Consider the following 16,645-nt stretch of genomic DNA (forward strand, 5'->3'; position numbering starts at 1 on the left):
TCAAAGTAGTCCCTGTACTACTTTGGTCCAACTTTGATGCGACTTGAGGTTCATAGACCTCAAGATTACACAGGAATTGCTTCAATTTGCAGCAGAATCTTTCAGGTCGCACAAGTGTGAAAGGGGCCTTAAGCTGAATTCCAGGTGTGTTCCATGGGGATCAGTCAGGTATGGAATATGTGTACTTATATTGGTCCAAGCAGGATCAATATCACTATGCAAAATAAAATATATATATATCTGGAGTTCAGCTTTATAGAAGGTTTAGAAAGCCAAATATAATTTGCAATTTATGTATGATGGGTATCCAGTGTGTACGCATTTGACATGCGTGACATTTGTATTTATATCCAGGAGTAGATCCTTCTTTGCAAACAGAAGCTAAACTCTTGGGCTCATCACAAATTACGACAACCACCAACAAGCAGCAGAGGTCTCGTTCCACCAGTTCACGGGATGAGCGATTTCGATCTGGTTGGTTTTTTTCTCTTTAAAGATTTCACTCTTTGCATGATTAAAGAATAAAGTTGTCATTCAAAGCCACAATGAACTTCCAGTTTTAGCTAAATACGTTTCAGGTGCATTTAAGCAAAAGGTGTTTAAGGCTGGGTTCACGCTGGTACGACAAACGCTCTGACATTGGGAGCTCATGTCGCATGACGTGTGAAAATTAATGTTTCCCTATGGGAGCCGTCTTAACTGATCCGACACAAGTCGGTCCGACTTTGAAAATGCTTCCTGTACTACTTTGGTCCGACTTTGATCCTACTTCAGCCCACTGACTATCATTGAAGTAGGATCAGAGTCAGATCCTTGTCCTAACCATCCGACTTTGGCATCCGACATTGTGTTATTTCCTGCCCCCTGCTGTAGTCCCTCCCATTGTGTGTTAGTTTTGATTGGTCAAAGGACAAGTTGTACTATCTGAAAAATCGGATCAAAGTAGTATCCTGTTCATTAAAGTCGGAGGGATGTAGGACTGATGTCGCAGAGAAAAGTAGGATGAAAGTCGTACTACTGTTGTGTAGTATAGTGTGAACCCGGCCTAAAATGGTACAATTTGTTTTCTTTGGGAGGCAGCCACAACCATAGTGGAAAGGTCTGTCCCCCACCATCATGCTGCAGAAAAAGACCCCTTCTCTATCTCCGTGGATGCAGTGGCCTCTCTGTAGAGGTCTAACACATACCCTTGCTGAGTCAGAGCTAGGGCTCTCTAATCTACATGGGTATGAGCTTTTCTGATTGCAGAGCTATAGTTCTGACTCCATCCGCTGGTGTGTCGGTCCTATGCAGTAAGAGTTGGGCCTTTTCAGCAGCATACTGATTTCTAAAGAACGCAGACTGTGAGGCTTTGAAGTTGAACACTGCTTGCTTTGATGCACATAAAATGCGTTTAACTGATTTAAGCTGAAAGCTCAGTTGCGCTATAAGAAGCACAGCATTTTTGGAGAAATCTGACATTTTTCTGCCTTTGTGTGTCTTTCCTCAAAAAACAGTTACTGTGACAATGTCACTTTATCTTGTGGATATTTAATATGTCTGTGGTTCAGTTATTAAACTATTTGTTGTACATTTTTTATTTCTCTTACCTTTATTTAAAGTGGTTATAAACCCCTGCATTTTCCCAGTGAAGTGACTGGCCTCTGGTGATACCTACATAAGTCTTGCTTGCTTATCTACAGCAGTCTTCTCTTCTCCACATCCTTTCAAAGTGCAGAATTTAGACAGCTTGTCTGAGCTTTTAAAAAGCAGGTCTGGGGAGCTAAAGTTACACTCTACAGAGGTCAGTGAAAGCTGATTGTAGGGAATCCATCCACATCCAGCTCTGTTCCAGCACACAGGAACAGAGCTGAGGCTGTCGGTCACCTGGAGGTTCATCCCGTCACCTTTTTTCTCTTGGTGTCAGGAAAACTTATCAGAAATGATTCATGCTGATAGTAGAGGAAAGAAGAAGCAGACGAAATTGACACTTAGGGGGCTATTTACGAAAGGCAAATCCACTTTGCACTACAAGTGCACTTGGAAGTGCAGTCGCTGTAAAACTGAGGGGTAGATCTGAAATGAGGGGAAGCTCTGCTGATTTTATCACCAATCATGTGCAAGCTAAAATGCTGTTTTTTTTATTTATTTTCCTTGCATGTCCCCCTCGGATTTACGGCGACTTTACTTCAAAGTGCACTTACAGTGCAAGGTGGATTTTCATTATGTAAATAAACCCCTTAGTGCTGTTAAAGAGGAAGTAAACCCTGATGAGTTGACTTCCTCTTTCATTCCCTGCAAAGGTAAAGCATAATGACTACTATGCATCGCATAGTAGCCCATTATGTGTCACTTACCTGACACAGGAGCCAGCGAAGTCACCACTGTCCCCTGTAGTCCGGCGCATCCATCTTCTTGGTGGGTCTCGCTGCTCCGCCGCTGTCATTCGGCGAAGCCGCGATGATGTCACTCCCGCACATGCGCACGTGAGCCGTCACTCGTGGCATATCGCCTTGACCGCGGAGCGCTCAGTGCGCCTGTGCGCCACTGTCTATGGCGCATGCTCCGTAGACAGCGGTGCCTGTCTTTCAGCAAATATCTCCTAAACCGTGTAGGTTTAGGAGATATTTCTTGGACCTACAGGTAAGCCTTAATCTAAGCTTGCCTGTAGGTGAAAGTGTGTTGTAAGGGTTTACAACCACTTTAATTGAGACAAGTACACACTATAGAGGGATATTCTTTGTTCATATTTCATGTCTGAGGTTTACAATCACTTTAACTACATGTCTTGATTAAATGAACAAAATGTATTCAGGTAGACATGTACAGCATATTATTTGAAAGCAAAATGATGTATTCATAAAGACTTTTTTGGGTTTACCACCCAAGCAAAGATAAATTCTGCAGACATTTATACATTTCATAAATGTTTGCTATTCAATACTGAGATTTTCCAGCATAATAAAAATGTGTTCAGTCTATAGGGTATTTCAGCGCTATATTGTTAAATCGGCAAACCACAGACACAAAAGCAGTGGTTAAAGTAGACCTTTTCGGTAACTTTTCAAGTCAAACGTGCCAAAAATATATTTATGCAGAATAAAAAAAAAAACATTTTTTTCTAAAAAGCTGTACATTTTTATTATTTAGTTACATTGTGTGCACTGTGATGATGTCATCCATCTGTTGCAGGCTGGAAAAAAACATTTTCTCAGTCCCCTCTGAGTGATCAAATTGCAACATTATAACTTAATGTCAAACCATAAGGCGCAAAGGTACAGCAGCAGAGCTGATCTGTGTCAAACATTTGTTAGCACAATGTTCAGCATTTCAATAGAGGTAATAGATGCTGCTCTTTAATCCTGTCTGAACAAAGATGGCTTCATCCTCCTGGGGAACAAAAAACAGTTGCAGGCATTATCGGAGGATGAACTGTGATCTCTGGGAGTTACTAATACCTATAAGCAGAGTTTGACAAACCTCAGGCGCCAGGTCGTAAAGGCGACAGAAAATTTTGTCCTGGCGCCTGGACTGCCGTTCAACTGCTGCACACACCCCAAGTGTATCCTGGGCCTCGCTTGCCCATCTGCAGGCCCAGGACCAGCATAGCAGGTGCTGGCAGGTAGAGGGGAGGGAGGAGAGTGGACGCATGTCCGTTCTTCTCCCCTTCTGGTCATTGACACGGAAGTGTGACATCACTTCGGGGTCCCTGCTGACAGTTTCCACAGCCATCGCAGTCAGGAAAGAATGTAATGCAGTAACGTCTTTTAGACCCTTATTAAAGAAAACTTGTCACCAAAAAAATCATCACATAGGGTACTTTTTGTCCCCTATGCGATGGGGGGAAACAAAAGTTGAGTAAAAAAAAAAACTTAAAAATAAATAATAATAATAAAAATAAATAAATAAATAAATAAAAAGTTGCACGTAAAAGCCCTCCCCAGCCCCACAAATATGCACGTATAAACGTAAACGCACGCAACTGGATGACTACGCCTGAAAACGTTCATTGCAATACACATTTTACATATCGTCACACACCCCAGAATGAGAGCAATAATTCTAGCACCAGACCTCCTTTAACGCTAAACTGATGACCTATAGGGGGCTTTTAAAGCATCGCCTATGGAACATATAGTGTACTAAAGTCTGTCGCCATTTCACAGGCGCACGCAAATTTAAGGTTTGACATGCTGGTTATCTATTTACTCTGTAAAATCTCAGCTTTTTTTATTTTACCAAAAAAATGGGTAATATATTGCATTTTTGTGCCCCCTAAAATTAACTTTTAATGTTTTTAACTGAAATTTTGTGTTTGCTGTAATATTGTGTGACATAAAAAATTGGAACTAACACTATTTTATTCTCTTAGGGTGTCTGCTTTCAGGAAAATATATAATGTTTGGGAGTTTTATGTAATCTTCAGGCCTAAAATGATGTGTGCAAAAAATCTGCTCTGGCTGTGAAAGGGTTAAATGATAAGTTCACCTTCAGAAACATATTACATGTTCTAGCTGTCAGCTTTGTTAGTTAAAAAAAAAAAAAAAAAACCTAGCTCCTAACATTTATAGCTGGCTCCTAGATTCAAAGCAAATTTGTCAAGCCCTGCCTATAAGTCTTATGCCGCGTACACACGAGTGGACTTTTCAACATCCAAAGTCCGAAGGACTAAGTCCGTCAGACTATCCGATCGTGTGTGGGCTGCAACGGACTTTTGACTCGCCAAAGTCTGAAGGACTTTAGAATATGGAACATGCTTCAAATTTTTCCGAAGGAACTCCGCCGGACCCGGTCCCCTTCGAAAAATCCGCTCGTGTGTATGCTACTCCGACGGACTAAAACCGACGCTAGGGCAGCTATTGGCTACTGGCTATGAACTTCCTTATTCGAGCCGTGTCGTACGTCATCACGTTCGAATCCGTCGGAGTTTAGTGTGATCGTGTGTGGCCAAGTCCGCTCAGCCGAAAAGTCTGTCAGAACTCCGTCGGAATTCCAGCAGAACTCCGACGGAACTCCTTCGGAAGTCTGTCGGACATAAGTCCTCTCGTGTGTACGGGGCTTTAGGGCTCCTTCACACAGACGTGTCTGTGTACATAGCCTGCTCTGCTCAGCGGGGGATCGATCGGTCGATCCCCGCTGAGCAGGAAGATGACAGATCCGTCCCTGCACACTGTGCAGGGACGGACCTGTCAGAGTGCCGCTCTCCCCTATGGGGGATTGGATGAGGACAGACCGTAGAGTCCGTCGTCGCCCGATCCAATGACGGATGGAAAAGTAGGTTTTTCCTCCGTCACACTTTATCGGAGCGGGTCGGATGTTAGCAGACATTGCACTGCTGACATCTGACGCTCCATAGAGGTCTATGGAGAATTCCGTTCAGGTCCGCCTAAAAAACTGACAGGTAGACCTGAACGGATCGTTCGTGTGAAAGAGACATTACTGTGCTAGAAAGCACTTAACATGAAAAAAAATGATTGTTGCAAGCCCCACTTTAATATCCATATCTAAGTTTACCTGGGTGTTGAAAACTGCAAACATTGCATCCTATTCCTGTTGGTTGAGATGGGTCCGGGTAGAACGTTCAGGTCTGTCCTGGAATATGATGCTTAGTGACCGATTATCCCATACATTATTAAAGAATTATTAGTATAATCACATTGCTTGCATTGGTTTTGTAAGAAATCTTCCCTAACCCCATCTTTGCGTTCACCTGTGCAGATGTTCACACAGAAGCCGTACAAGCAGCTTTGGCCAAATACAAGGAGAGAAAAATGCCTATGCCTTCTAAAAGGCGCTCAGCTCTTGTCCAGTCTTCTCTAGAGACCTACACTCCACCAGGTAATTGTGCATTCAAATTCTTATTGCCTGAGTGACTTTAGGTACACGTCCGCTCACCATCGCATGCTTGATATGCTTCTTTAGTGATAAAGATTGACTCCTGTGTACAGTAGACTTGATTCCCCCTTTCTTTTGAATTGTCTGGTTTGTTTGGTCCTAAATGTTTTGACCTTTTGTACAATCACTGTTATTCAGCTGTCATGATTATTTTACTCACAGACACCTCGTCAGCTTCGGAGGATGAGGGCTCATTGCTCCGTCAGGGACGCATCACATCCACTCCGCTTCAAGGCCATTCCAGCGTAGAGCCCTGGATTAGCAGAGTAACCCAGGGCTCCTCCACCTCATCATCAGCATCTTCCACCTCATCCCACCCAGGAGCCAAGCCTGCCGCCTCCAACAGCTGCTCTGTCATCGCAGCTGCTACCATGCTGGCAGACCTCATGGCACATGCCCAGATAGGTCAGTATCGGGCATGTGCTGCCAAACGATATGGTACAATTTAACAATATTATACTAGCCAACAAGGCTGAAGGCCATTTGTCAAGATAGCAGTTGGTACATGCATGGCACAGTGTAAGGATTATTAAAGGTTAGTGACAGTATATTTTTTTTCTAAATCTTCTAGTTTGATATAAATGAAAAGGCATTTTCTTTTTTTTTTGTTGATACATAGGTCAGGGTTAATTTTAGAAACTATTGTTGTAGCAAGAGAAGTATCCCATGCCCATAGTAACCCACTAGTCCTGGTTATTGGAACCGGACTGGCTGTTTTTTTTTTTTTTATATATAAATTGGGTTCATCGTGTCATGGCAGTGACAAAGACAGGGGTATTGCTCATTGGGTGACTTCATAAGGTTTCAGACTGTGATCAGAACCATGTGTCATGTTCTTCATCCTGATAACCAGAGAGTGTTTCTGCACCACCTGACGTGACTACCGGACTCCTAGGAAATTCTCTTCATGAACGTCCACAGGTGGCATCTGTTCGTGGCGTGCCACAGGGGTTCAACACCAGCATATTAGAAACAGCAGATGGTGCGTTAGTATTATTAGATGCTTCGAGTAGTCATGCTAACCTGACATGTACACAGTGGTCTGACCCCCTTGTTCCTCCCCTATAGGTGTGCCAGTAAACAGCAGAGTCTCGTCCAAAATTCAACAGCTCCTCAATACATTAAAAAGACCAAAGCGTCCCCCACTCAGAGAGTTCTTTGTGGACGATTTTGAAGAGCTCCTGGAAGGTATTAGTGGTGGACAAATATTAATTCCTGGTGAATTCAGAAATTTTGAAGCAGTATGGATCCTCATACTATCCTTTTCTTTTTTCATTGTGCAGTTCAGCAGCCAGATCCCAACCAACCAAAACCAGAAGGTGCAGAGATGGCACTGCTTAAGGGGGAACCCCTGGGCGTTGTTTCTAACTGGCCTCCATCATTGTTAACTGCTCTTCATCGGTGGGGGACTACTCAGCCCAAGACACCATGTCTTACTTCCTTGGACACCACTGGGAAAGCAGTCTACACTCTCACCTATGGTAAGATGCGCCCCTCCTTTTTTGTCTGATGAAAGGATTCTGACTCTCATGAACGAAAGTGAAGTAACTCTTTGAGAGTTAAGGAATGAGGTTATTTCGTTTTTTTTTTTTTTTTTCATTGTCTAGTGGATCTGTATGGTTGATTTGGCCCATATTTCTCATCAATATTTTTTTTTATTTTCACCTACACCCAGCAGGTGGAGCTTTAGGCTCCCTGTTTTGTTTTCTTATCTACTTTGTTTTAAAAAGTCTGTTTACAAAGTTTAATAGCTCAAGCTAAACTTTATCCACTAAAACTGAGTCACCATCTTCCCCTCTTCCAATCAAAATTTTAAAAAACATACTGAGCTGACAGGCTGCAGCGCCTGTCAAACTTGACCTTTGTAGTCAATCGGGTCTGCCGCAACAATGAATCAAAAGGCTTGTGGTTGTGACGCATTACCCCTATTATAGAGGGGCATTTATCAGGGAAAAAAAACACGCATTCACGAGGCAGCAGGATCACCTCCTGCAACACATATAGTTCCAAAAAAGCCAACTAAGCCTTGACCAAGGTCCATAAAGGCTGAAACATGTCATCATCTTTCCTGCTGGATTTTAACCCCTTCTGTTTGGATTATAAATACATTTCTGTACACCTCAGTTCACTGTGTTGCTGTTTCAGAGATTGCCACCACTACCACAGATTGCTTTTCAGAGATTTGGCTTGTGTGAACCTAGCCTAAGAAAGCTTTTCAGCATGTAGTCATGTGATGGAATTTGAGGTTGTTTCTTGTCTTCAGGCTGCCCATAAATATTGTTTTATTTTATTTTTGTATTTAGGAAAATTGTGGAGTAGAAGTGTTAAACTCGCCTACACTTTGATGAACAAGCTGACCAACAAGAATGAATCGCTTCTTAAACCTGGAGATAGGGTGAGTATCTTCTCAACAGTGTGACTGCACCAAAAATATATACAGCCAAGGACATTATGAATGAAAGAAAAAAGGTCATACATTTGTTCTCAGTGACACTAAACCTACTCATTCTAAATCTGTCTAGCCCTGTACAAAGCTTGCTATACTTGCCTATTCTGCAGTGGCTCCGGTTCGGTTCCTGAGCTGTCAGCGGTGGCTTCACCATGTAGGTGTGTGCAGGAGAGAAAGCTGACAACAGAAGCCCTCTAGTAACTCTATGGGTGACATCGATTCCCGTGAATTTCCCAACTGTTGTCGGCTGTCTCTCTCTACAACACTCTGCCACTGTAGACTGGACTGAATTGGATTTAGAAAAGGTAAGTATAGTGATTTTTTTTTTTTCTTTACAGGGTTAGATAGTTAAGGTTTATGTGGCTGAGAGTAGGTTTAGTGTTTTGGCTGAACTGTTTGGGCTGAACTTCCACTTTAACTCTTAACTAACAAATAACCCATAACCCAATATTTCTCAACCTTTTTAACACAGAGGAACCCTTAAAATAACCTTCTGGTATCAAGGAGCCCTGCTAAAAATTACTACATCTACATACAACTCATGATATATTAGTGTGACAGTGACAAGCTATCTCATATATATATATATATATATATATATATATATATATCAGTGGTGTCCATGAGAAATTATCTGACAGGCAGAAACTGCTCATTGCTCAAGGGAACCCCTAGCAACCTTTGGAGGAACCCTAGTTGAGAAACCCTGCCATACAGCAAGCTATGGCTTGTGCATACTAGCACAAACAGATTTTTCATGTAAATGGAACCCCTTCAGTGCTGCACTGTCGATGCAGGGGCGCTTCCATCTTCCTCCAGTTTTTCTTTTGGGTTTTGTCCATTAGGCCGCAATGACGTCACTCCTGCACACACGCACAGTAGTGACATCACCATGACACTGAGCGGGTGCTGTAATGTGATATGAGCTGCATGTGCACGGCTCAGTGTACATTACTGCTGACAGGCATCAGGAAGCATCTATCGCAGAAAAGGTCTCTTCTGAGGTAAAAACCCTGAGCGTTAGTGTTTTTTTGCTTTTTACGTTTAATTCCACTTTAGAGTCTACTATAGTAAACGGTTTCCTGTGCACATCTATACAGCATTCAGATGTCGTCACACAGTGACACATGCTGCTAAATTGATTAACTGGTGCGGTAAATCTCCAGTTAAAAAAAAAGTTTCAGTGAAGGGCCATTAAAGTGGATGTAAACCCCCAAAAAACTGTGCCCAGTCTTGTCACGAAGAGTTAATCAAGCTCTGAGCAAGCCTCTTATCTTTTTTCAGTGAGATAAAAACTGACACACAGAGAAATAGTCAGTTTTTACCCCTTGCTGTGAGTGACAGGTGATTTACATATCTCATACAGGAGCCTGAGAGAGGCATTCTGTGTACTTCAGATCCCCTCCTTCTTTCTTCTCCAGCTGTCCCAGGATTAGCTACTCCACACCTCAGCATGATTGGACATGCTGAAGTCATGTGGTGATTTTTTGGGGTTTTGACTGGATGTTGGTGATCATAGAAGAAGTTCAGTGTAAGCAATACACAGGAGAAAATGCATGTTGACAAGGGGAGTGTAGTTGTGCTATGGACAACAGACCCACCCACAGAATCTGCAGTTTTTTGGGTCTCATAACAGACAGGTGGGAGACACTTGACAGCTAAGGATACATGCAGGAGGCATGCATATCCTTATAGATAACCACTATGGCAGTAGTTTAGAAAGGATGAGTGGGTTTACATCCACTTTAAGTCCAAAATATGAGTTGGGTTATGTAAGACAGGTTTAATAATGTTTATAGTTTATTAACTTAAAGAAAAGTAGAAATGATGCTTGCGATTAGCTGACTATTATAGCCAAGTTACATTCCAAGAAGAAGCTACTAATATTATTCAAAACTATATACATATATCGTATAGTGTTCATGTGTGTCAAATAAACATAGCCGATTTCTGGCAAATGTGCTATAATCCATGCATCTAATGTAACCAACACAATGATGTCCCATTTATTTGCATTGTTTACGTGGGTTACCGCTCACACGCCATGATTAACAGGGCGATTGTGGATTAACTTTACTGGATACTTTCCATGCTAATATGGTCTTCTAGTTAATAGGGGTCAAATTTGTTTGGGGAGTGTCTGAATATTCAGCTGTTGGTGGAGACCGCTTTAGAGATTTATCAACTTGTTGATGAACGGATTGCTAATTTGAGGTGGTGCACGCACTTGGAGGAACTTATTTTGGAATACCTGTCTTTGGATTTTGAACTAGCTGACGTAATATGTGCACATTGTTTTTGGGTGCTTTGGGCTATGTTACATTGATTCAAATAAACATTGCATGATATACAGTATGTGAAATGTAGTAAGATTAGTTTGAGGAGAATGGGGGCATTGTTTTTTTTTTTTTTTATATACACTCTAAAAACATTTTTTTTAGTTGAAACTGTATCTAAAGTATATAATTTTCTGGCACTAATTGTGTTTTTGCACAGCTAGAAATCACATAGAGGAGTTCACAATTTTGAGAATGATGCAGTAAAGAAATGAATAGTAATTGCTTCTGTTTTGCAGGTGGCACTTGTATTTCCCAACAGTGACCCTGTGATGTTTATGGTAGCATTTTATGGATGCCTCCTTTCAGACCTTATTCCTGTGCCTATTGAAGTGCCACTGACTAGGAAGGTAATGAAAATTAATCGACAGCCCAGGGTAATAAAACACACACCTGATGTACAGTATATGTACACATGATTGTATACACCTACTTCTCTGCAGGATGCTGGCGGTCAGCAGATCGGATTCCTCCTGGGTAGCTGTGGGGTATCACTTGCTCTTACCACTGATGTTTGCCAAAAAGGACTGCCTAAAGCCCAAACAGGGGACGTTGTGACATTCAAAGGTAATCAGTGAGCTCATCACATGTGACAAAGAAAATGATATAAGGCGTATCCTCTCCTTTTGACAACTCAGGAGCCACATCCAAATTTAACAAGTGTGGCGTCACAAAAACTGTGAGAAAGTTAAAGTCCAACTCCAACAAAACCCTTTTTATTGGTTGCACAGGACATGATGACAAACCTCTCCAACATCAACATAAACAAAAACACATTTTTTAGTAGAGGTGTATACGAATTAAAACGTAATATTTTTAATGCAGTTCATACTTTTGTGTACTGGTGACTACCAAACCTCATTTTTTGCATTGGCATCACAGACAGGGACAAAAAACGTACAACATTTTTAAGTCATCCTTAGGCCGCGTACACACGGGCGGATTGTCTGCCCAACTAAGTTCGTCAGACAATCCGACAGACAGTCCGTTCAAAATTTGAATGAACGGACTTGACCACACACACGATGAGCAGACAGTCCGCTGAAAGCGTGCGCGATGACGTGTACAGCACGTACGACGGGACTAGAAAAACGACGTCCTATACACTGCAATGCAACCTTCGGCCGTGTAAATCCTTTCTGAGCATGCGCCATACTTAGTCCGTCCAACTTGCCTACACACGAGCGGACTGTCCGCTGAAACCAAGTTTGGACGGACAAAACCAAGTTTGAACGGACAAAATTACGGAAATTCCGTAAGACTTTGTTCGTCAGACAGTCCGCTGAAAAAGTCCGCTGAAGCCCACACACGAGCGGATTGTCCGCTGAAACACGGTTCAGCGGACTAAGTTGGACAGACAATCCGCCCGTGTGTACGCGGCCTTACTCTAAAACTAAAAACAAATAAAAATGGGACTGGAGGGTGGACCAGCTCTCTTAATCAGAGTTGCTTGTCCCTTATAGATTATACTGTAGCTAATCAAATTTTAACACTGTAATGCAGCATTTTCCATATAAACTGGCATTTAGTACCTGCTAAGGGGTTACTGTGAGCCACATTATAAGAAAGCACAGCTATAAATGAATCCTAGGGTGTTGGCTGTGAACAACATAAGGTTACATTTTAAAAAGCAACTTGAAGGAGAAAAGTTGTCTTGCACATCACAGAACTGTAATATAATTGAAATACATAAAAGCAAATATTTAAAAATATATATTTATGATAAGTGTTCTCTCTTACAGGCTGGCCTCGTTTGGCATGGTTTGTTATTGATGGAAAGCACTTAATGAAGCCTCCCAAGGATTGGCATCCACATATCAGAGATGCAAGCAATGATGCAGCGTATATAGAGGTACAATTTAATGTTGTTTTCTACAGACTATGCCTTGATCATCAGGTATTTTACATGTTAAAGCAGTAAGGCTGGCTTTGAACTTAAATTTTAAAGTCTGTTGTTCAAGTGTGATACCCTCAACCCCCTCATTGTTGCACCCCTAGTAAAATCTGTAAAGTAGAGTTCTCCAAATGAATGAATGAATGAAATACTTGTATAGCGCACAATGCGAACTGAATTGCCAAATCTTCATGAGAAGAGGTTACAAGCCCTGTTCTGCAGTGTCTTCTCACAAGATTTGGAGTGCTCACCATTCCCTAGGACAGGGCTCAAAATTTCAAGTCCTGAGCCAGGGCCAGGCCTTAAGAGTTACTCGCCACCAGTTGCTCCACCCAACCCTTACCCGACCCTAAACATGCCCTCGTAAATTATCTCATGAAATTACACTGTTAAATGTTTTATGCAGAATTAAGTTACAGAAATAAATATTAACAACAACAATTTTAACTATATTAACATAAAGCATATTTTATTGATCTGCGATAAATGCAATCAGGTTAAAATAAGATTGGCTACTATAAGCACTGTACACATCATTACTGCCTTGTTAAGTAAATATTTTAATGCTATATTAAATATAGCATTAAAAAATTTAAAACCAATGAAAGACACTTTCACTGATTTAGGATGCAGAGAGATTTACAGCGAAGCATAGCACTGGCCAGGGGAGCAGGAGCTGCCAAAGTTAACTTTTCTTATTAACTGGCAGTCCAAACCAATCACCAGCTTGTTAATAGGGAAAGTAAACCTTGGCAGCTCCCGCCCAACCCCCCTCCCTGTCCCATCTAGTTCTTTGCCAACGTCTGCTGTGTGCCAGGCCTGTATGCTAAGAGAATGGCAAGGGGCTGAGGCTGGGAGGAGAATCGGCTCCTGTTCAACCTCCTCCCCACCCCACCGATGCTGCTTCACACTCACCTAATGTGAGCAGGCAAATGGAAATTTTAAGGGCTGCCCTGTCCCTCTAAGGCCAGAGGAAAGGTATACTTTTTTCCTTTTCTACAGGTATTTTATAGTTTAACCGCTTGAGATCCGCGCTATAGCCGAATGACGGCTACAGCGCGGACCTGCTTTGCCGGGACTACATCTATTGACGTCGTCCCGTGCACGAGCAGCCTGCGCGCCCTGTGATCAGCGAGTCTGAGACTCGCCTGATCACGGATCGAAGCAAGGGGTCGATCCCGACCCCTTACCACGTGATCAGCTGTCAGCCGATGACAGCTGATCATGTGATCACAACAGAGCCGGTAATCGGCTATTTTCCTCCTCACGCTGACAGCGCGAGGAGAAAAAAAAAAGCCGATCACCGGCGGCCGTAAGAGGGACTTCAGTCCCGATCACGGTCAAGTCATCAGTGCCCACCTGCCCCCTGCCAGTGCAACATACATATAGTAAAAGTGCCACCCATCAGTACCACCCATTAGTGCCCATAGTGCCACCCATTAGTGCCCATAGTGTCACCCATTAGTGCCCATAGTGTCACCCATCAGTGCCCATAGTGCCACCTATCAGTGCCCACAATCTGCCTCAACAACAGTGCTGCACCTCATATGCCACATATCAGTGCCGCCCATCAGAGCCACCTATCAGTGCCACCTATCAGTGCCCATCAGTCCCATCAGTCCTATCTATCAGTGGTACCTATCTGTGCCACCCATCCGTGCCATCTTATCTGTGCCCATCTTTGCCCATCAGTGCCGCCTTATCTGTGCCTATCGGTGCCACCTTAACCATGCCTATCAGTGCCCACCAGTGCCGCCTCATCAGCGCATTTCAATGAAGGAGAAAAATTGACCTGTTTGCAAAATTTTATAACAAACTATTAAACATGATTTTTTTTTTTTGTTTGTTTTTTTTTGCATCTTTTTTTGTTTGTTTAGCAAAAAATAAAACTCCCAGCTGTAATTAAATACCACCAAACGAAAGCTCTATTTGTGGGAAAAACATGATAAAAATTTCATTTGGGTACGGTGTTGTATGACCGCGTAATTGTCATTCAAAGTGCATCAGCGCTGAAAGCTGAAAATCGGTCTGGGCAGGAGGGGGGTTTAAGTGCCCAGTAAGCAAGTGGTTAATTGGGACTCCAGGAGAGATTGTCACCAGTTTACCAATGGTAAATTTCCCTTTGTGGTCTGAATGTGGCTTAGGCTAGAGAGCCTTTTTCTTAGCTACTGCTTGTTTCAGGACAACCGATTCCCTTTTTGTAATCCTGTATGAACCCTGTAAGGTGCACTAGCTTCTCATTTCACCCTCTCTCTGTGGCTCAGACAGGTCATCATCCAGCTTAAGCCGCGTACACACGGGCGGACTGTATGGCCTACTTAGTCCGTCGAAACACATTTCAGCGGACAGTCCGCTCGTGTGTGGGCTTCAGCTGACTTTTTCAGCGTGCAGTCTGGCGTACTAAGTATTTCGGATTTTTCGAAATATTGTCCGTCATACTTTGGTTTCAGCGGACAATCCGCTCGTCAGTAGGCCAGTTTGACGGACTAAGAATGGCGCATGCTCAGAAAGGATTTACACGGCGAAAGGTTGCATTGCTGTGTATTGGACTTCCTATTTCTAGTCCCATCGTACGTGCTGTACACGTCATCGCGCAAGCTTTCGACGGACTGTTTGTGCATCCGTGTGTGGTCAAGTCCGTTCATTCGAAAGTAGGACGGACTGTCCGTCGGATTGTATGACGGACTAAGTAGGCCATACAATCCGCCCGTGTGTACGCGGCTTTATAGTTCCAGGAATTGAATTCCAATTGTTCCTGTGAAAGCACTTTGCTAGATCTGCGAGTATTTCTTGGGCTTTTGGCATCAAACATCTGTTCACCAAATTTGCAAGGCTGCAACCTGGACTTCTGTTCACACATTCTCCAAGTTCTGCCAGGTGGATGTTGCAGCCTTATCTGATGTCAACATTGGGTGTAAAGCACTTCAGGCTATTTGAGCTGCAGGAACTCCCCAGTTTCCTGTTGCTTTCATTGATCTGTTTGCAATTGTTTCTTGTGTTCCCCACACATCAGTTGGACTGCTTTTGAACATTTTGAAGATGAGTAAGTTCTTGTGTCCCTTTATTGAGGTGAAGGAAAAAAAAATTTTGTACTTGCCATAAAGTCCTTTTCTTGGAGTCCATCGCAGAACATATGCGCTCCTATGATTTATAATCTTGCTCTATGTATTGCTTTGCTACAAAACTGAGGTAGGCTACTAGCGGTAGGGGGGTCATTCTGGGCTTGCCTACAGTTTTTTGTTGCTGCCTATAGGTGGCAGTATAATTCAACTTCCTGTGTTCTTCAATGAACTTCAGTAAGGGGATTTATTTTCTTTTCCTTCTTCAACGGACACTTCCATCAAGATCTAACTGCTTATTGCTGATTCAGCAGTTTCTGGACTGTTTACCTACGATGTTCATCTTGGGAACTAGGCGGGACCCCACAGCATGAGCAGCCTGTAAAGTTCTTCTGGGCACTGGATCTTTCATTTGGCGCTCACTTTGGTACACGGTGCAACAAGTGAGTTAGCAACAATGTGCTTTACAAGTGAAGGGCCATGGTATTTTCCTATGGCACCCAGACCCTGAAAACCCACTTAGGGTTATGCCCACCATATGGCTATACATTTCTTTTTGGGTCTGTAGTAAACAGTATATTATATCCTTGCATCCTGCAGGATAGTGCTATGCACACGTTTCCTTTTGAATGCATGGGCTATGAGATAATCTACACTATAAGTGTTTTTACCCTGATTATTATTATTCTGCTTTATTTAGCCTCATAACACAGTGTTATTATAACATTTAACTGTTTAGGCTTGAAGGTCTTTCCTTCCATCTTGCTGTAAGAAGTTCCTCTTGGGCTAGTAGCATAGAGCTTATAAGACTCAAAATGTGCACTTCCGGCCAACATGGCAGGCTGATGTTTGGCATCCCAACTTTTGCCTGATACCTCAGAGACACAGCCAGAATAACTCAGCACATGGATTATTGTGGTTTCTTCATGCTGGACTCGCTGAACCCCCTCACTGCACATCCATTCTCCAAGTACCTCACAGGGGAATATCCTCATTTGGATTACAGTCACTTGGGAGCAGAAGCACAAGGAAC

At 42.7% G+C, this 16,645-nt stretch overlaps 1 protein-coding gene across 9 annotated transcripts in view; it reads left to right on the forward strand.

Annotated features, from left to right (window-relative positions):
- DIP2A (disco interacting protein 2 homolog A) overlaps positions 1-16,645 on the forward strand; it is a 149,319-nt gene that overhangs the window by 86,494 nt on the left and 46,180 nt on the right. For 3 of the 9 annotated variants that reach the window (XM_077448185.1, XM_077448186.1, XM_077448187.1), the window contains exons 3-12: positions 355-474; positions 5,698-5,817; positions 6,037-6,312; positions 6,728-6,856; positions 6,943-7,062; positions 7,158-7,355; positions 8,178-8,269; positions 10,899-11,009; positions 11,103-11,226; positions 12,402-12,511. In XM_077448185.1, the coding sequence (XP_077304311.1) occupies positions 355-474; positions 5,698-5,817; positions 6,037-6,312; positions 6,728-6,856; positions 6,943-7,062; positions 7,158-7,355; positions 8,178-8,269; positions 10,899-11,009; positions 11,103-11,226; positions 12,402-12,511 (1,400 nt within the window). The remainder of the gene's footprint in view (positions 1-354; positions 475-5,697; positions 5,818-6,036; positions 6,313-6,727; positions 6,857-6,942; positions 7,063-7,157; positions 7,356-8,177; positions 8,270-10,898; positions 11,010-11,102; positions 11,227-12,401; positions 12,512-16,645) is intronic. The other 6 variants (XM_077448188.1, XM_077448189.1, XM_077448193.1 and 3 more) reach the window with 3 other exon arrangements.

The sequence above is a fragment of the Lithobates pipiens genome, unplaced genomic scaffold (genome assembly GCF_037356315.1).
Source record: "Lithobates pipiens isolate NorthernLeopardFrog02 unplaced genomic scaffold, aLitPip1_a1.2 Scaffold_22, whole genome shotgun sequence".
Lineage (NCBI taxonomy): Eukaryota > Metazoa > Chordata > Amphibia > Anura > Ranidae > Lithobates > Lithobates pipiens.